This window comes from Saccostrea echinata, unplaced genomic scaffold, assembly GCF_033153115.1.
Source record: "Saccostrea echinata isolate AGI-Se365-2 ecotype Australia unplaced genomic scaffold, CSIRO_AGI_Sech_v1 ptg000030l, whole genome shotgun sequence".
NCBI lineage: Eukaryota > Metazoa > Mollusca > Bivalvia > Ostreida > Ostreidae > Saccostrea > Saccostrea echinata.
This window is the reverse complement of record NW_026889779.1, coordinates 11,225,960-11,247,180: the sequence shown is the minus strand read 5'-3', so window position 1 is coordinate 11,247,180 and position 21,221 is coordinate 11,225,960. Positions and strand designations below refer to the sequence as shown.

Below are 21,221 nucleotides of genomic sequence, written 5' to 3'. Positions count from 1 at the left end.
TTTAATTAAGCATAGTGGGGGATTTTTGTATTCCCAATATTATACGCAGTGCAAAAAAAAACATTTGTAACATACATGTACTGAAACATCATGCGTCAAAAATAATATTTCTCTCAGTAAAATGTCTTTTATACATGTTCCTTCAAATATATTGTTTTATAATTAAACTTCATTCAAAGGGATTGGTTAAAAATAAAAATGAAGAAAATTAAGCATGAAAGTTAACGATTCTTTATTCTTATATGACCTATCCATTTTAACTGTTTTATAGAGAAAACACTAACATGTTTTTAATCCTTTTTAAAAATAAGAATAAACAAAAAAGTTAGGTTTTGTCTATTGCTGCACGACAAAAATGTTACCGACGTCTTCAATTATGACGTTTAACACTGCAATGTATACTTTTAGGCATTCATTTTCATTTCATCCACAAACATAATAAATCTCTCAAATGCATCTTATTTTCCATGCTTCTCAATAATTTTCACTGCCATCTTGCTATAAAGCATCTCGCTTTGAGATGTTTTTATTAACGTTATTCCAACTGTTCAATGATCATTTCCATGTTCTTTCCGTTGTGCTTGATCTTGTGTATCGTCAGATATGAGGAAGTGACGTTAAAAGTTGACTGATCACCACTGGCTTTCTTCTTCCTCTATTGAAATTTTTTCAAAAAAATTGAAATCGCATTAATTAACGTCATTTTAAGTCAGACACTTTTACTACAAATAAGGGACATACTAATTAAAAAAAAGGGTTACGTAGAATTCCTTTGTGTATGGAAGTCAAAGACAGTCAGCTGCAAAGAAGAATGAAGTGCGTGGAGAATAAGCCAATCTTTAACAGTAATTACGCTTTCATCTAACGCTACAGTAACACGAGATCAACGTACAGCGGAATGAACATGAAATTAAATAAATTATGGAATTTAACTAATTTCAATACATCAAAATTAAGGCAAGATGCTCCAGCACTAACTGGCGGAGCAGATTTATAATACATTGTGACAGATATACATGTAGATCTGTGGATGAACTGAAAGTAACGTCATAAAGACGTCGGTCACGTTTTTGTCGTGCGGCGATAGACATAACCTCTGTCTGTGCATATATTTTTATTACATTTTCAACAGTGAAATACTGTAATTTATTATAAAAAGTATTACGTGCACCTGAAGGATTTTTTTTTAGCAATAGTCAAAATAGATAAAGGTATTAGTATTTCCGTTGATTTCATATTTTTAAAAAAGATTTTAAAGCAGGAGTGGCATTACTTTTGGGACTACCCTCGAACCACAGGCACTTGTTTCTGTAAATAAAAATTCAACTCATAGTATAATAATGTTATTATATATCATGGGTTGAAAAAATTATGATAGAAACAATTGCCCGTGCTTCGTTCTATCTAAAGGATTAACCCCTTATCAATTTTCAAAAGTTATATTCAAATTATTTCTTTCTAAAAAGTTTTGTAGATATTTATATCATTTGAATTTTTTTAATAATAAAAAGGAGAGATAACTATATATTTTATTCAGTCTGATAATAAAACAAACCTGATTCGCTGCTGTATTCTAATAGTCACTAAGCAACACGTTTGAATCAGATTGATGGAAAAACGGAACATTTTTTTTAAATATACCCCACCCCCACCCTCGCTTTCCCTTCCCCCTTTGAAACTAAAATTCCATTTTACAAGTACTTAGCAAATTCATACCAAAGCTTTTGTTGCCACTCCCACCCCGGCAAGGAGGGGGTATGTTTACAGACCAAAATACACTAGAAATGCTCATCTTATTGTGTTGTAAATTTTGAAACAAAAACAGGGTGAAAGACATGTATGAAATACTTTATATCTGATAATTTTAAATACCTTTTAAAACTTAAAATGCATTGTTAAATCGTGTTTCCTCAAAAATGAGGAGTAAACTGTATTGTGTTATTATAACATTTAATGTTTATATATATATATATATATATATATATATATATATATATATATATATATATATATATATATATATATATATATATATATATAGAGTACTCAAAAAGTTTTAAGCATGACTGTTGGCTGAATTGGCTGAATAGCTTTGTCTAATACATAACTACGTTTTCCTTGTTTAGAAACCTATACTTGAGGTGTTTCTTTTGTAGAAACCTATACTGAAAGCTTTTCTGAAGAAAAGATCAATCGATAAGAGTGTCTATATTACTTCTTCAAACTTTCAAAAAAGATGGTTTGTGCTGGATGACGACAATCTAACATACTACGATGGGAAAATTTCGGTGAGAGTACATGTGTACTAGGTAGCAGGATACTTTCAAATTTGAGTCATGGTGGCATATTTCTGCCGTCCACATTAATTTTATCTTATCGATTCATATGAAGTCAACATACGTATGTTCGGTTTTTAAAACTAAAACTCACTTTTATCAATCCGAATTCAAAATATTTGATCCATCATATATATCCCTTTTGAAGAGCTTTCAATCTGATTATCGAGTCGGTTATTGCTCTACCTACACTTATAATTGTTCTCGAGGATGGATTGGACAATCCTTATGAAACTTTACAGAAATGATAATCATTAACTGTAGCTGTACTTTCAATATTTTAAATTTTCAAAATAGACTCAGTTGCAATGGAAATAGGCGAAATATTATTTTTTTAATTTAATTTTTAAAGGAATGTGTCTTGCATCAGATCAAACTGGTTTCTGCAGGAAAAAAATGGAATCGGTTGGCAAGGAAAAAACTAGTGTTGTAGATTAGGATTTCCCCCAAAGCCAGCTTTCCCCCCGGAATCTGTACTCTAGAGTAGGATTTCCCTCAAGGGAAAATGCCACAATATAGAGACAAATTTCTCCTCTTTCTTTCTCAGAGTAGGATTTCCCCTCTTATTATATCGAAAATATTTTTGCTAAAAGTCAACTGATTTTTCAATGGAAATATGAATGTTTTCTATTCAAGAATTTGGTATGAAATCTAAAATAATTGAGTCTCAGGCAAGAATTTTAACTCATAGGAAGTTGTAATATTAGTCACTCAAAAATCTTAAGACCGATGTCTCAACACCCTCTCTCGGGGCCTGTTTGTTCACGAATTTTAAAATGTATGTCAGCCACCTTTAGTGATTTGATAATTTATTTGTCCGCTAAAAGGCCCAGTATTTTATCTATGGTTCGATCCTTTTTACAAATACATGTAGTGTGTGAAAAAATTCTAAAATTTGTTATTAAAGGTTCCACATACTATTTTGTGAGTATTTGAGTCGAGTTCTTCAAAGGGAAAAAAGCCAAAATTAAAAACTAACAATACAAGGAACACTGCTTTTGCAAGCCAAAGCATACGTATGTCTCCTCGACCCCAGCGTTGTAATATTGGATTTGAAAGCAGATATAGCAAATATACTCTTTTAAAGTTTTGCAAAATTTCAAATTTTTAGAAATAAATGAGTCATTTTTAGTTCCATGGCAACTGCAGCTATTTAATATTTTAACATCAGAAACTTAGAGAGACACATATCAATAATATGTAAATGTAGTTTGAAATACAATTGGAGAAAAAATCCATTTAAAGTAAAATTCCTTTATGTTTCCATGGACACAGTTAAAATTTGTTCAACCGATTACATTGTATCATTTAAAAAAAAACAGATGAAAAGAATAGGATTTTAATGTTTGAAAAGAATTGGTTGGATAGTTACTTAGAAAAATGATATTTAAAATCTTAATTTTTAATCGTATGTTTCAGTGGAACTGGTTGCCATTTGAAGAGACACTTGTAACAATGTGTCGCCCCCTCCCCATGCACTCATACATAAGTACAACCATAATGTTTTACTGCGGGAAAATTGGCTCTGGGTGAAATCGCACCCTAAAACTATAATACAGAGTAGGATTTCCCCGCGGAAAATTGAATCTGATGTGGGATTTCCTACTTCAGAGTCATTTTTCGGTGGGGGAAATCCGTTTTAGGGCGGAGGCTACTCTACAAGACCGGTATCAGTTACACAATTTTAATCTAAGATGTTCTAGAAAACATTATTGAATTCTTTAAAGCAAAAGCGATATTTTACAAGCATAAGTGACCATTTTCAAATGTTAAAAAATGAGAACAACTTAAAAATGTGGTTTGACAGTTTCTCAAAATAATTCCTAGCAGAATTAAAACCAAAACATTCAAAGTTATAATTATTTACCCACCCATGCAATCATTTCTTACAGTGACTTGCATGTAGCAGCAATTCACCCGATTAGCATGAAAGCAATCATATTTGTAATGAAATGATAAATTCTCGATGATGACTGGTCACTGACTCTTGTAAAATGTCGTTTTTGCATTCGAAAAATATGTTTTCTTCATCAAATTAGAACTTGTAATGTTATGATTATCATAAAGTATAATGAGGGTTATAAATGACAATATAAATGACAATTACTTATAACCAATCTACTTTATTAATTTTTAGTCCTTGATCTTACTCATGCTCTTCTAGTAGCCAAACTGTTTTTATATTCTTATGAATCGGAATTCAAAAACTTCATGAGAAGAAGGAAACTCTTGCTGGGGCCTTCAATTCGACATTTCAATTTATCGACGACGTAGTTATTTTCGTTCATATGTCGATTCGATATATCCCGGAGAACTAAATAAAAGACACTAGGGAGTCTTCCGCATCTCTGTTTCATACTCGGATATTTAATAGCTATATATGTTATAATGGCCTACCAATAACAAAACTATATGAGAAACGGGATGACTTAAAATTTTCAATCGAAACCTTCCTTTATTAATTTAGAATTATTCCAGTATCACCTGCTTAATATTGTGGTGTTTTTATGTATTCTAACTGATTCGGTACGCAAGAGAATGTTCTGAGTACGTCAGTACGATCATTTATTACCCAGTAAATGCTACTAACAAATAATTCTGATGTCATAGGGCTTGGAACAACCTCATCTGAAGTCTGCATTTCACAAAATTTATGACCGACATTTAGACCACTGTTTTTATACCAATTTTCACTAAGGATTACACTATTTACCTGGTCAATACAGAGGGCTCACTGCGGGTGTGACCGGCCGACAGGGGATGTTTACTGTTTCTAGGCACATGATCCCATCTCTGATGATCCCAGGGATCAGTATATTTTGCCCTGTTCATGATTCGCATTGTTTACATATAATTTGTCTGTGATTGAACACTGTTATCTTCACCTTTTCATTTTGTGAAGTTTCATTAACACTGCATTCGCCATTTGCTAGAACATTCGCGGACATCATTGTAGGTGAATGGATAAATGTGTCATTTAGAATCAGATACTATGCAGTAATAAAAGGCTGTACATCTATACAGTGGAAAACATATACGGTTGAGTTTTTTGATTAACAGAAAATGGGTGAAGAAAAAGGAAAGATTGAACTTAAAAAGATCTTGGCAGTCGAGGCAGTGGACCACGGTTGTCTGGATGGCAAAAGGAATGTCTTTCAGGTATAATGATAATCACCATTATCACCATCCTCAGAATTTATAAAGCACCCTTTATTTTAAAAAAAATCCTTAGAGTATTTTGTATTAGTAAAAATAAACAAATAAATGTCAAATGATTCTTTTATTTGGACCTTCTTAAAAACATACTTAACACCCCCCCCCCCCTAAAAATGGCATCAAATGTTTAAAATATGATTACATGGCAAAACTCAAAATATAACAAAAAATTATATTTAAAAAACGGTTTAAATAAATATTCCAAGCAGAAGAAACTAAGATATAGAGAATGAACAAGAGGCCCAAGGGCCTTAAAGGTCACCTTAATATAATACAACCCTGTATAGGTTCGATGGAAAAGCAATTTGATAATTATATAATAAAACAAATTAAACTGAATTAAATCTTAAAAAAATGTTTGAAGATACAATTTGTTGCTCAAAACAAGAGAAATAAGATGATTTAGCTTTCCTGAAAAGCTTGTCTGACGTGAGCAAATTTATTATTATGCTAAGAATAAAAAAAATGTTAAGTCTACTGTAATCAGCATAACTCGATCCAGAAATTAATTCCAATGCTAGAAATTAAGAAATGTTAAGTCTAGTGTAAAACATTTAGTTAGACTCGGGCTTGAATATATTCTATATCTTGTTTCCTTTTCAACCATGGGCATAGACTATGCTAAATAAAAAAGTTACAATTATTATAGTTACAGATAAAGATTAACAATTAAATGAATAAAAAGTTTTAAATCATATCAAATGTTAAAAAAAAAAATTAAAGTTGTTTCATTTTAAATGATCAACTAATTAACATCTCTGCACTTTAGCAAAAGAACGTTAAACTACGCCTTTCATTTCTAATACATGTACTTTAAAGTCTTTAATTATGAATTAAACAGGTCCGCAATTTATTGATATATGTAGTCAAATTCTGAAGGCAGAGAGTCTTAGTATGTTTCGAAAATAAACGTAAATTGGTTAATCTGATAAGGATAGGTATTCTACAAGACGTTATGCGCGATGTTGTTGACAACGCTACGGTTTAATAGCGCTGCATGTACAACAGTATTGAGGCATATATAACGCTTCTATTAATGCAACTATTTTCTACATGTTTTCATGTGTTCGTGAAATATACGGAAAAAAATCACCGTCAACTTTAATAGACTAATGAACAAAAAAGTTAACTTGTTTTGTATGTGTAAAGTTTGCTTGTTACTCCTAAATGCATTTTTATACATTACAATGAAGCAAAAGGAATTACAGTCATATTTTTAAAAGAACGTCGACTGGACAGATATGTTGAACCTCCTAAATGCCGTGTAAAATATTCATTGATTGAGTAAAGTTATTACCGGTAATATGTTATTAATTCTGAACATTTGCATTAGCACATTATGCATATTGAATATATTTTGTGATCGATATAAAAATACTTTGAATTTAACTCCTCTAGATACGACTGGTAATTATTTTTACACATTTTAGACTATTAACATTTTTGTTGAACTTGTAAGCCATTTCTTCTCTGCAAAGTACATTTCTTGATATCAAGCTCATTGAAATATTTTAAATCTATGGGGAAAACACATTATGCAGATATAATTTTTTTTATTTAAACTTTTTTTGTAATTGAGTAAATTTATTTTTGTATTGATATGTACGTTTTTAAATCTTAATGACGTCACAAACGGCATGGTTTGTCCTTGTTTTATTAAAAAATTGAGAACTGTAATTCATTTTTAAAATTCTACCCAAGAAGAAAATGCGAGCCCTGTTTAAAAATGTTATGCGTTACGTGCGTAAAAAGTCGCTAATTTGTGCTTTAAAATATTATTACATTTTGCATTACAATCTATTTGGTTGCCCGCGTAGCTCAGTGGTTAGAGCGTTTGCTCCATAGGGTCTTGTCTTCCGGATTGTTAAATGTAAAATAAATTTTAAAAATTTTGAATCTTCTTTAAATACACGTAAAAGTTGTTAAAATAGATATCCTGACAATTTCAGTCAAGAAAAACCACGTTTAAAAAAGACGTACCACACCTATATAGTTACATAAACAAACAATCTAATTGAACTTATTTTCTGACTAGAATCTAGTAGATCTATTCAAAAGCTATTGATTTATATCAAAGTCACCCATATTGGAAGCATTATTTTGAAACTACTAATTGCAAGCATTATTTTGAAACTACTAATACTAATAATAATTACATCAAGATTAATTAATTTGGTTTTAGCGTCCAGCGCTCTGATCTTGTTCGAGTGTTAAGAATGTTTCAATGAATCCTCTTACTCTTCGATTGATACTAAAAATAATATGAAATTTCCAAGATCGAGTAATCAAAAGAATGTTGTTGACTTGTCCAACAAGCCTAGACTACGAGGGGTGATCAAAAAGTTCGCGAACTTACTATCTCTGTATCTACAAAACCACAATTCAGATCAGAATGAAATTTGGCATACATATGGTCATAAATATGATCTATTAATAGCATGTGTTAAGTAATTTATGACATCACTATGTGAAATGCAGATGACTTGTGACAAAAAATGTTTGACTCAGTCATACTCGAGCAAGAAGCGGCTGTAAATTTTAAACGTATATCTTAGAAAATTCTTTGCAGTAATATATACAATTTGTACAAGGTTTATGAAGACAAAGGACTTGCCTAAAGTTCAGTTAGTAACTGGATGTATTGTTTTAGTGAAGGAAGGGAGATGGTTAAAAATGGTGTTCGTTCTGGGTGCTCAGTGGAAGTAAGTTGGGAAAGAGATTTGTCCTTAATTGAGCAATTTTGTAATTAAGATCGCCAAGTTACAATGGAAAAAAAGTTGAATATTTTAGCAATAAAATAATTGTAATCCCCTAAAATTTCAGTTTCTTTTGAACATGTCACGTGACCGCGTGGACCACGAGTTTCTGCATGAGCAGAACGTGTGTATTAAAACCAAAGGGGTCTATTAAAAAAAAAAATTAAACACTGAAACCTAATTTGATTTCTTTTGTGGAAGTTATTCACTATTCGCAAACTTTTTGATCATTCCTCGTAAAACTAGTAGTCTGCCATATATTTCTCTTTGAATAATACACAATTACTAGTATATAAATATTGTGTAGTTGAGTGTAACATTGAAAATTTTCACCCCAAGAAAACCAATCTCAACCGAGGCGTAGCGGAGGTTGACAATGATTTTCGAGGGGTGAAAATTTCCAATGTTACACTCAACTACATGCAGTATTTATTAATTATACTGAATGTTTTATACAAATACATATAACAGTGAACCTTGCGCACATAAATTCTGCGCAGTCAATATTTTTGGAATATTACCCGTCGTCAAGCAATGTTGACTGTTGCTATGCTGCATGGAGGGCATTGCTTCATTATTCAGCGGGTAATAGTGTTTTTTAACACATGTTTCTCAACGAATCAGATTCAACTAATTTACATGAAAGTATAATATGTACAAATATTATAGGGTTATTGAACTTATATAGGTGAATATTTGCACGAGTTGGCTGTACAAATGCACGAGCTTGTGAGTGTATTTGTACAGCCATCTCGTCCCAATGTTCACCAATATAAGCTCAATAACTCTTTTATTATATAGCTAAAACATTTTCCATTGATTTACATTAATTATTTCAATTAAATAACCCCAGATTAATGAGAATTTTTCAGTTTCTATTCAAATTAAAAATGTCAAATATCAGCGTCTCTCCAGTAAGTGTTCAATATCGCATCATTCCAGTGACCCTACCAAGCGTTATGATTTTCTTATTGAGGTTTTTATTGAGACTAATAGGTACTAAATTATTAATTAATAATTTGAATTTTGTGTGAAAATAGACACGTCTTACTTAAATGCCACTACTCTTAATTAATATTGTCGTTGAGCGGTTGACCAAAGGAAATTGCTCATTGTTCCCATGCAAATAGTTTGCCTGTTTTTTTCCAAGAGGAAAGAAAAAGATTTTCAAATTTGAAATGAATTTTTAATACATGACTCCTGCAAACAGTTGTCTGCGAGATGTGCAGGAGTATAGAAAATATTTTTAAACGAGTTTCAAAAAGGCATAATAACGCCTTTTTCAAAGGCGTTATAAGGCCTTTTGGAAAGGTGTGACAACGTCTTTCAAAAAAGGCGTAATAACGTCTTTTTAAGGAGGGATTCTTGTCTTGTTTCTGACTATATGAAATATTCAAAGTATATTTGCTTATATGTCTTATATATTTATATGTAAGGGATTTAAAAAATCATATTTTACTTTCCTCATCATAGTTGTACAACTTTAAATAGAAATGTTAAACTGAGATTGGAATCTAGCAGGAACTATATTTTTGGCGGAACGACGGCGTATGAAAAAACCCCGGTATCTTCTTTTCTGCTTCTCAAAATTACTATAGAACAATGAATTTAGATAAAAAAAATTTAAACAATCACAGACTTTGAAAATATTTCAAATGTAAGTAAAATTAATAATAATGGACTGAAGTTTTCAAAATATTATATATATATATATATATTAGCTTTTAAAAGCTTCCAATCTAAGTACAAATTTGAGCAAAAAATCAGTAAAAAGTGTTTATTCTCTCTTATTAAACGGTCAAATCTTTTTGTTTTTTGTATCAATTTGTATCTTTATATGACTACTTTACCATATGTGAAAATAAGAAAAATTTAAATATACGAAGCATATAATAATAACTGATATTTCTTAAAAGTTTAAGAAAAATAGAGAAAATTCGGATAAGACAATATCTATTTTACTTTGAATTATTCTTGTCTATTTGGTAGTATCATCTGAAAGACCCAATATGGTAATATCTTTCTATGTAAAAAGAAAAATATTTAAACTTTTGAGATAGAAGTAGGCGTCGCGTGATTGGCAATAGTATTTTTTTTATTTTTAATGTGAAGGAAAAAGATAATGACCTTGACCTGACCTTGCTTCTAAAATAAAACGGTCAGATACTATCACTTAGTGATAATGTCTTCTTGAATCTATGAAAATTTCATTAATTTTTAAATACAAGAAATATGAGAAGAATCCTTCCTATAACGCCTTTTGGAAAGGCGTAATAACACCTTTCAAAAAGGCGTAAAATTGCTTTTTGGAAAGGCGTAATAACGCCTTTTTGAAAGGCGTTACATGTATAAAGCCTTTTGGAAAGGCGTAATAACGCCTTCTTGAAAGGCGTAATCACGCCTTTTTGCGTTATTACGCCTTTATTAGCGTTATAACGTCTTTTAGAAAGGCGTTAGTACGCGAAGTGAAAGGGCGTTATAACACCTTTTTGCGTTATTACGCGTTTATCGGCGTTATAACTTCTTTTAACTTAGCTTTATTACGCCTTTTTTTCGCGTTAAACCCCTTTTGAAAAGGCATTATTACGCCTTTTTTTTTAATTTATTTCACCCATATATTGATTCTAATAGGCTTTACTAACATGTATTAACATGTATATATATTTAATTGAAATTAGTGAAGCGACCCTTTTCAGAAATGACGTCAGATTTGTTATGTCTGTATCAAAAGAGCAGAACCGCAGTTATCATGAAACAGTCTGTAGTCTTTTGCTGGAGATTCTATATAATTCAAACGTCGTGGCCCCTTTTTTTGCTGCAGAAGGATAGATTGATTTGTTGTATGTTGTTTTACGTCCCGTTCGAGAATTTTTCACTCACATAGAGACTTCACCATATACCGATGACGGGCTTTAAATTTAGACCTTTATTCGCTTGGCGAAGGAACAGTTGCTTCTATTTTTTATCGACTTGGGTCAGTCGCGGCCGTGATTCGAACACACGACCTTCCGATCTGCAGAAAGGTAGATATGTGCCATGTTAATGGTATTGCATAAAAAATTGCCAAAAATTGAGAGAAAGATCTTACCCTCTCCCAGTTTATGTTTTTTTCCTGGTCATTTTTATATTCGTGTCCCCTTCTTCATCTTTGATAAAGGCTGCTACCGGCATGTCGATCTTATGTTTATGTCTCTCACACTATGATCCTTGAGAAAATAAATTACTTATTAGGTTTTTTACTGACTATCTACAGAAATATATCGAGTTACTCAATCTCATAGGCGGCGAGGCGGAGTCGAGCCGTCTATGAGATTGAGTAACCCAATATATTCTGCAGACAGTCGATAATAAACCTAATAAGTACATTTAATAATATATTATTATTTCAAAAGAATTATTATTGCCAAAAAAAAAATTGCGCATCAGCAAATTGCTAACCAGTAGTGCCTCAATGTCGTTCATCAGTGATGGAAATATTATGTGATTTTACGATTTAATTCAGGTGATACACATATGTGCTACAAGATACGACCCTGTAATTTTATACGTGGTAACTGGTAGCACAGAAGAACAAGAAAAGTGGATCAGCGGAATCAGGAAATGTTAGATCCTTTGACTGTTAACTACAAGTATTAAACGTTTTAAAAAATGAATAAAAATGATTTCAGACAAAATTTTTCATAAAAAAAATGTTTTGAATGATATTACTTTTTATTATTTGAATGAATACTACAGTACTTAGATGTACAGGAGACGATTGTTGGATGTGTCTTTATAAAACACCATCTACTTTTCATCCTCCATCAGGTGCCATTAAAAATAATGCAACTTTTATAAAGAATTATCATTCTGGTGTGTGGACTGGTGCATGCTTTACCTGCTGTCATGCTCAAGGGAAACTAGCACGGGGATGTAAAGTGGTCCACGGTTGCGTAGAAGGTAGATCAAAGATTAACGATCAACTACATGTAATACATGTTTATCTTTAGTAGTGTATTAATGTTTTTATTTTACCCAAATAGGTACATGTATATGTTTTGTAGTGTATTAATGTTTTTATTTTTCTCAAATAAGGGTGAATATATATATATATATATATATATATATATATATATATATATATATATATATATATATATATATATATATATATATATATATATACTTCTAAGTTATTTAGTTATTTCATTTGCAATGCAAACTCAGATTGTGTTAAATTTGATTTTTTTTAAATGGTTTATGAAAAAAAAATTATAAATTCAGGTTTCTACATTCGGTGTAATTTTTAACGAAATAATTCTTTTTTCTCATGCTTTCTTAAAGATTTAAATTTAAAATATTTTAGAAAACAAAATAATTCATGAAAAAAACTAATAGTACCAGGACTCTATAACTTTGTCTTGGGCTGGGGGCTGACCTGTTAACCTAGGTTTAACTTTATGAAACACTGCTTTTTGTGAATGAGTTTGTGCATTTTCTTTCAATTTAGTTAAATGATTCTTGTATTCTTAAAAAAAACGTATTTTATGTCGGCTGGATCCTCAAAAGGTATTTCTCATGAACGTGCAGGAGAGGATCAAGGGAAGCAAACCTCCTCAGGAATTTCCTCGTCAAGTTCATCAATTAAATCACGAACCAGGACTGCTCCTTCCAGACCCCCGCCTAGTATTCCCCATAACAACGGGGAATCGAGTGGGGCTAGGCACACAGAACACGACTCCCCAAGAAGTTCCGCTAAAAGTCGGTTGACAAAGAAATCTTCTTCTACATCTCAGTCATCATCGAACGGACGTTCTCAAATTAACAAAATCTGTGTGGGGATATATGACTATAGTCCATCTTCAGATTCAGATGTGACAATTGTAAAGGTATTTTCCTGCGTAAAATTCGAAAATCATGTATTTCCTAACAAATAAAAACAATTTGATATGGTAACAGAATTCTGGCAGGTGCATCAAGGTTACCCCCCACCTTAGTCCCCAGTTATATACATGTATATATAGAGAGAAAGAGAAAGAGAGATTATGTCTAGACTGTGCTATGTAATCTATATCAAAAACGTTTATCATTTGGGAAAACGGAAAAAGCTAAAAACATTTAAATTCTGTTTCAGGGAGAACGTTTTGAAGTTTTAGATGATTCGGACGAAAACTGGTGGACTGTAAAAAATATTAAAAATGGGTAAGAGCTGCATCTACCATAGAAGTCTATATAATTTGATGATCTATTTCTTTATTTGCAGGCCTGTAGCAACGGTTTCAAAAAAGGGGGGCAACTTCCCCAAAATAAGCCGACAAACAAAAACAAACAAACTGATCAAAAGGGGATCGAGGGGGGGGGGGGCAACTTTCCAAAATTATCTGACAACTGACAAGCAAATAATAAATAAATAAATAATAATTAAAAAAAACTAATTTACTGTCCAATCCTGGAATTTGCCATGCTCGACCTTGCAACATCAAAAAGTGGAGGGCCAACCAGCATCTAAGGAAAATTTACTATAGCAAAATACTATACTCTGAAAAAAAAATACACCTCCCCCCGCGTTCTACGGGCCCGATTTGGGTCGTTCAAATAACAATATACATGAATAACGGATATAAATAGACATTTACTTTGATCAACAAAGATGCAGCCTCGGGTGCATAAATAAGTCAAAATTTCAAGCTTCCGTTACATGCTTATTTAAGTATACGTACTACGACCTGATACTCAAAGCACTTGTTGAAGATATAATTTTGAAAAGCATTTTTTTTTTTTGCTTTATTTGACCTCTTCTGTACGAAAGCCTATTAGTATCAAGAAAAAAATCATGCCCCACTATCTCGTAATTGCAAAAAAGATTTCAATACTAAGATAAAATACCTAAAAAAGGCATTCACTTTGTCTATCATTTATTCATTCATTTGAATCTCATCACCATTTTACAAAAGTATATAGAAATTTAAAGGAAGTAAAGATAATTAATACAAAATTTTATATAGAAAGATAATGCTTGGGTGAAAAAAATGCAAACTTAGTATGTTACTATAAATGTGAAGTTTGGGAATTCCAGGAAAGGGAGCATATTTATTTCTTTTCTTTATAAACTAATATAATTTCTGAAAAAAGGGTGTTTATTACTATTCTTGAAAAGTCTAGACTAAGACTAATTATATTTTATCTAGAATAATGTGTTTTGACACGATGAAAGTCCAAAATTTACATTGAATACTTTACATAATTTGGATTGTCTCTTAATTACGAGATTTTTTCATTAGGAGAACATGATTTTTTTTTTCTTACTTAATACAAATAGGTTTTATTAGACTCTTCACATCAAGATTTTGACTGAAGTCTAAGTTGTTACATGAACTCAGGACCCTGTCCTCAGCGGTGGGAGGAGGGGGGATTTAATAGTTTAATACAAGTATTGGATTTTTTGTTGCTTTTATATTCTGTATGACTTGTATATTTCAAGTTGCACTATAATATCGAACGCCTCTAATTGCTAACATTTGCATGCATTTCTGTACAATGCATTTTAATTTGACAAGCTGTTTTTCTTTTTAAAAATATTTTTGCTACAAAAATTTCTAAAATCAATTAGATATTTTACAGAGAATCTGGTTATGCCCCTAAAAATTATCTTGAAGAAGACGCTGCTGTTGATGCATACGAGTGAGTATGAAGTAGTTAGATTACTAAAAACTACTTTAATCCACAATTATTCAAGATCTTTAGAATCATTGGGGGGGGGGGGGGACTAGATGACCTATTGCTATCCGTCGTCGTTCGTCATGCTGTATTAAGAAACATTTGAACATTTGTTTGCCTCTCTGGATCCGCAGTATCAATTTTAACCAATTTTGGCATTTAGCATCTGTGGGTAAAGGGGTACAAAAATTTTGATTGACATGGTTCCCCGGGGGAGGGGGGGGGGGGGTCATGAGGGATGAGACTTAAATCATAGAAATTAATGTTAATGCAATCTTTGAAAAACTTCTTAACTTCTGGACATCAAACAGTCAAAATATTGACATGATTGGAAGAAATGAGACTTTTATCAAAAGTCTGAAAAAATAAATGGCCCCAGAGTCAGGAGTTCTGGTGTTAGGGAAGAGCTCTGTTAGTCTTTTAGTGAAAAATCATTTATTCTTTGAAAATCTTCTTCTCTGTTCTTTAAGGACAGATGATACAAACAAACCTTTATCAAAAATCTTGAAAATAACATCTGAAGTCATGTTTATAAAAGTAAAATGAATAATTTTAACCTCATAGATTTTCATTTTTTATTCAAAATTTTACAATAATTGGATTTTAGGTGACAAAAAATTGTACACATATAGATTAATAAGGATGGTTTTCGAAAGGTAGTATTTTGATCATCGTAGAAAGTTTACAATTTCTTAATACTTCAGACATTTATTATTCTAAACATTTGCAATCAAAATAGATAAAAAAATATATATACCAATCCAGGCATCGATATTTTTGTTTGTATCATCTATCCTTAATAGGTATTTTGTATACAAACTAAGTGCATGGTTTTAACGAGCAAGAATGTGTCTTCAAAAATTTTAAAGGTCATGACCCCTCTGTCAGGGATTCTTGTGTTAGGGCAGAGTTCTATTTATCATATAGTGAAAATGCTTTTATTCTTTGAAAATCTTCTTTGCTTCTGGGTATTCGGCAGACAAACTAAGTGCATGAGTATAATGAACACTAAAGCCTTTTCCTAATTGTGAAATTCTTGACCCCTGGGTCAGGGATTCTGATGTTAAGGTGGGGCTCTACATGTATTAGTCCTAATAGTGAAAACGCATTAATTCTATGAAAATCATCGCCTCTCTTTGGTACTAAGCAGACAAACTAAGTGCATGATTATGTAGAGCGAGAATGCTTCTTCAAAAATTGTGAAATTCATGGCCACTGACTCAGGGGATCTGTAGCAAGGGTGGGTCTCTATTGAATATATAGTGAAAATGCATTTGATTGAATTATTTGACATTTTTTTTCTCTACTTCAGTGTGTTTAGCCAGACAAAGCGCATATAGTTATGACGGGCAGGGGTGTACATGTACATGCATCTTCCATAATTTCGAAATTGAAGTTAGGGCAAGACTCTTTTGATCCTACAGTGAACAAGATGTGTATGTGAAACACTGATCCCCCCGTATAACAGCTTATAATCAAGGTTAAACTCAAGTTAAACTCCGAGGTAAAGGTTAAGAGATAAAAAATTTTGGTACCCAAAGACAGCTTGTCTCAATACACCTGTGAAATATGAAAACCCTAGCACCAAACATTCAAAAGTTATAGCTAAGGTTAAACTTTTTTTTAAAAGTAGATCAAACTCAAAAATCAAGTTCAAAGGGTCAAAATTGGTACAAAAGAGTAGGTCTTGTCACAAGGAAGACGCATGTGAAATATGAAAGCCTGAGCACCAACTATATTCAAAAGTTATTACCAAGGTTAAAGTTTTTCAAAAAAAGGTCAAACTCAAAGGTCAAGGTCAAAGGGCCAAAATTGTCACAGGGAATACACCTATTACATATGAAAACTCTAGCACCAACCGTTCAAATGTGGGTCAAGGTGAAAGGGTCAAAATTGTTGATATTGAAGGAAAGGTTTTGTCACAAGAAATACACTTGTTTAACATAAAAGCCCCTGTTCCAACCATTCAAAACTTATGGTCAAGGTTAAAGTTTTATTAAAGTGGGTCAAACTCCAAGGTCAAGGTCAAAAGGTCATAATTATTCATACCCAAGAAAAGGTCTTATCACAATCAATACACATGTAAAATATGAAAACCGTTCAAAAGATACGGCCAAGGTTAAAGTTTGATAAAATTTTGCAAAAGTGAGTCCAACTCCAAGGTCAAGATCAAAAGGTCAAATATGTTGACACCCAAGGAAAGGTTTTCTCAAAAGGAATACTCATAAGAAATATAAAAGCCTTAGCTCCAACAAATCAAAAGTTTTGGGTAAGGTTAAAGTTTTTGCGGACAAAGAGACAGACCGACAGACGGACGGACAGAACAAAAAACTATATGCCCCAGAATCTTTGATTACGGGGGCAAAAAAAACCCCATTAATTTTTCACACAAAAAAATCTTCTCTGCTCTTGACTTTTCAGCAGAGAAACTAAATGCATGGATATGATGAGAAAGAGTTTTTCCTTCACAATTGCGAAATTCATGGCCCCTGAAACAGAGGTTCTGGAGAAAGCATAATCATTTTTTGACTCTTCTATTTACTTCAGTTGTTATATAATACACTGTGTAAAAAGCTTGTGTTATCTTTGCAAGACATCACATATCACTTTTAATTTCATATCATGTAAATAGCATTGAAATTTAAGGGTAGATTAAAATAAATTCGATTTCTTTAAAAAAAAAAGTATTTATTTTTGTACTCTTATTGGGTACAAATGTCGACATTTTACAAGACCATCTCCAAAACTTCAAAGCACCTTGAATCATATTGATATGAAATAAAAATTGTTGCACGAAAAAATCACAATTTCAAGCTTCATTTTGAGACTTTTTATGCCCCACGCAAAAGTTTCGTGGGGTATAATGTTTTTGACCACTCAGTCAGTCCTTTCTTCTTCTTTTTCGATCAGCGCAGCTGCTCTAAAACCGCTGCACAAAATTTCGTCAAACTTTGAAGATATTTAGGACACAGTATGTAGTTATGCATATTGTCAGGAAATTCCGATTCCATTATTTTCCTGGGAATTTCGGCACTTTTCAACTTAGATTTTTGGCCATATCTTGAATATAGAGATGAACAGTTTGTCAGCGCAACTCCTCTTAAACCGCTGCACAGAATTTCGTCAAACTTTGCAGATATTTGGGACACAGTGTGTAGATGTGCATATTGCCAGGAAATTCTGATTCCGTTATTTTTGCCCTTAGAGTTTTGGCTATTATTGAAAAAACTTTCCGGCTAGATAATAAGGAAATCCAATGGAATCAGCTTTTGTAAAGAAATTGTATGTGAAATATTTTATGACCTTAAAAGACCCCTATTGATTTGAGATCAAAATATCATGATTCAACACACACACACACACACAAAATCTTTGATAGAAGTACACAAAAAGTTCTCAGCCCCCCCCCCCCCTCAAATTAGTGCTTTATATAAACAAATTTATATAACTACATCATAATTTTGTTACCATCAATTATTTTATAAGTGTAAATTGTCATATGTTGGACATGGACTTACACTCAATAACAAATCACTCAGGGGAAATTAAATAACAGTTTGTCAGTATAACTCCTGCACTGAATTTCCTGAAACTTTGTAGGTATTTGAAACATAATGTGAAGATTTGTATATTACCAAGAAATTTTGATTCAATTATTTATCTAGAAACTTCAGCCCAATTTAATTTGTAACATACAAAGATTTGAATGCCATTATATGCAAGAAGTTTTGATGTGATGATTTTTTGCAAGTAATGCCCCTTTTTGAATTATACTGTGTATTTAAAGTTCATCGTGTCATTCATTAAGTGTTGCATTGTCAACTTTTGGGGGAGCGTGGGGTATGTAAGCTTGCTCACTTTTTCTTTCATTAAATCAAAAACACAATTTTAAGAGCTATCCTTCCTTAATGAGGAGCGGATATTTTGCTTAAGCAGTATCGTAATTTGGCGATAGTGATGGAGTGTAGATAGCACGGACATATTCAGGCAAGTTTCTGGGTTGCTGCCGATTACCAGACTATTTAGTTGTCCTTTGAGCATCCTTTTACTTTCAGTTTTTTTTTAATTTGTGTGTTTTATAATTTTTTACCATTCCATTGATCCTCTACAGGGTCCCATTATACTCAGATGACTGTTTAGGCCCTTTGGGCCTGTTTTTAATTAAGGCCCCTTAGGGGTAGGGTGGGGCTACAATAGGCTAAGGGGGGGGGGGGGCGAAGCTTTAAATAGAAATATATATGAAATGCCCTTGAAAATCTTTTCCTCATGAATAGCAGGGTACAATATGCAAGCATCCCTATATAGTGTACATTGAATTTTATTCAAATCATGACTCCTTGGGCTAGGTTGGAGCAACAATAAGAATTAATATTTTAAAGTATTATGCAGTAAAATCTATAAAAATTTCCCGAAGAGTAGCAGAGACCGAAAGTAAATAGGTCCCATTTTAAATATATAGAAATAAAATATGCATAAGTAGAGCCAGCCTTATTTCAACTTTCAAATGGGCATTCGACATTTTCTGCGGATTTTCTAAAAGTGTGAATTAACGGGAACCGCTTTGGACTAATTAGCAGAAGAAAAAATGGTTACCTGTAACTTTTTAGAGATTATTTTATTATTTTTTAACAACCAATGTAAAGCCACCAGTTGCAAAAAAATGGTTTAAAGTTTCCCCTAGAAAGGAGGTTTTGATGGTAGATATAAGAAAAACTCACTAAGAATGTCTAGCATAAATTCATTCGAGTATATACATGTACTCGGGCATATGCATAAAGTTCAGTCAGATGATACTCTTTGAAACACTGCAAAGCTCGTTTCCCATGCAATTATTGGTAAATACATTAATTTGGTAATATTATTAAAATTAAGTGTATTCTGCTCAAAATCCATGAGCAAGGGGTAGCAGGTTTACCCTGGCTAAGAGAGAACATAATTATACTTATATGTATCTCTGACTTAATTCTCCCGCTCAAATGACCACGACCTGTTTAGAATTCCGCTAGAATGTCCTATAACTTCCTGTCAATCCACTATAATCTCGAATGCTGTTTAAAATCATGACTGCTGGTACACAGGAGGTACCACAATAGGGGATCAATATTTTTATCAATATAATGCTTTAAGAGCTACAGACCAACAGTTAGTCTTGACCCCTGTGGCTATGGTGGGGCACAATTTTTTGGGGAAAAAATAAATTTGATATATTTCAATGGACCTTTTGTTTGGAAAAATTTGGACGATGTTATGTATGGCACGCCAAATTCACAAAAATTAGATTAACATAGTTTAACAGTTGATAAACTAGGTTTACCGATTGTAAACTATAGTTTACGAACTGTAAACTATAGTTAACGATTCATTAACTGTAGTTTGCATTTGTAAAACTATATTTAACGGTTGTATAGTGTAGTTTACGAATTTTAATCTATGTTTTTCTGCCTGTAAATAAACGTTAACAATAGATTTTGCTGATAAATATAGATTCTCATATGTAAACTATAATTTGCATTCGTTAACCATAGTTAAGAGTAGTTAATCAAAGTTTTACAAATCGTGAAACTATATTTATCAGATAAAATATGTTTTACATTCGTTAACCATACATTTCGGTCGTAATCTATAGTTAACTGTCATTTATACTCACAAACTATATTTAACAGACGTAAACTATACTTATCGATCGTAAACTATAGTTTTGAGAGCTAAACTATGATTCACATTTGCCAATCATAGTTTATCGTCATAAACTATAATTCACACTCGTAAACTATAGTTAAGCGTTGTTAAATATAGTTTATGAATCTAAACACCTGTTAACTGTTAACGATAGTTTTCAATTCGAAATTTCGCGGCGCCAATCGCGAGAAGCAATAATAGGGTATAGGTTTTATCAGTGCGGAGAATATTAAGGACATGTGTTGGGCATTATCTAAAGCAAAGACCGAGTTATACATAATCAATATTGCTTTCTATATTTAAACAGGATTAATCGATTTTGTTTTAAAATGTCGTGTATATATACATTTCCTATAGGAAATTTTAAAAATATGATAAAATTTAATTTCTTAAAAGACATCTAATATTACGAGATTTTTGCTCAAGCAAAGGAGGGTGAAGCGCGTTTTACAATGTGCCAAGCATTTTCCCGCCACATCCCATCACCAAAACAAAGAAACTGTTTGAGTGTATTCGATTAAGACAACCCGTGTCACAC

General features: G+C 32.2%; 1 protein-coding gene across 1 annotated transcript in view; it reads left to right on the top strand.

Moving 5' to 3' along the window:
• The first annotated feature begins 2,157 nt into the window (after window positions 1–2,157).
• Window positions 2,158–21,221, top strand: part of LOC133196802 (tyrosine-protein kinase Tec-like) — a 32,178-nt gene continuing 13,114 nt past the window's right edge. Inside the window, exons 1-7 of the mRNA XM_061332660.1 lie at window positions 2,158–2,288; window positions 5,397–5,495; window positions 11,811–11,910; window positions 12,116–12,247; window positions 12,857–13,176; window positions 13,422–13,489; window positions 14,909–14,968. Coding sequence (XP_061188644.1) covers window positions 5,400–5,495; window positions 11,811–11,910; window positions 12,116–12,247; window positions 12,857–13,176; window positions 13,422–13,489; window positions 14,909–14,968 — 776 coding nt within the window. The 5' untranslated portion in view covers window positions 2,158–2,288; window positions 5,397–5,399. The remainder of the gene's footprint in view (window positions 2,289–5,396; window positions 5,496–11,810; window positions 11,911–12,115; window positions 12,248–12,856; window positions 13,177–13,421; window positions 13,490–14,908; window positions 14,969–21,221) is intronic.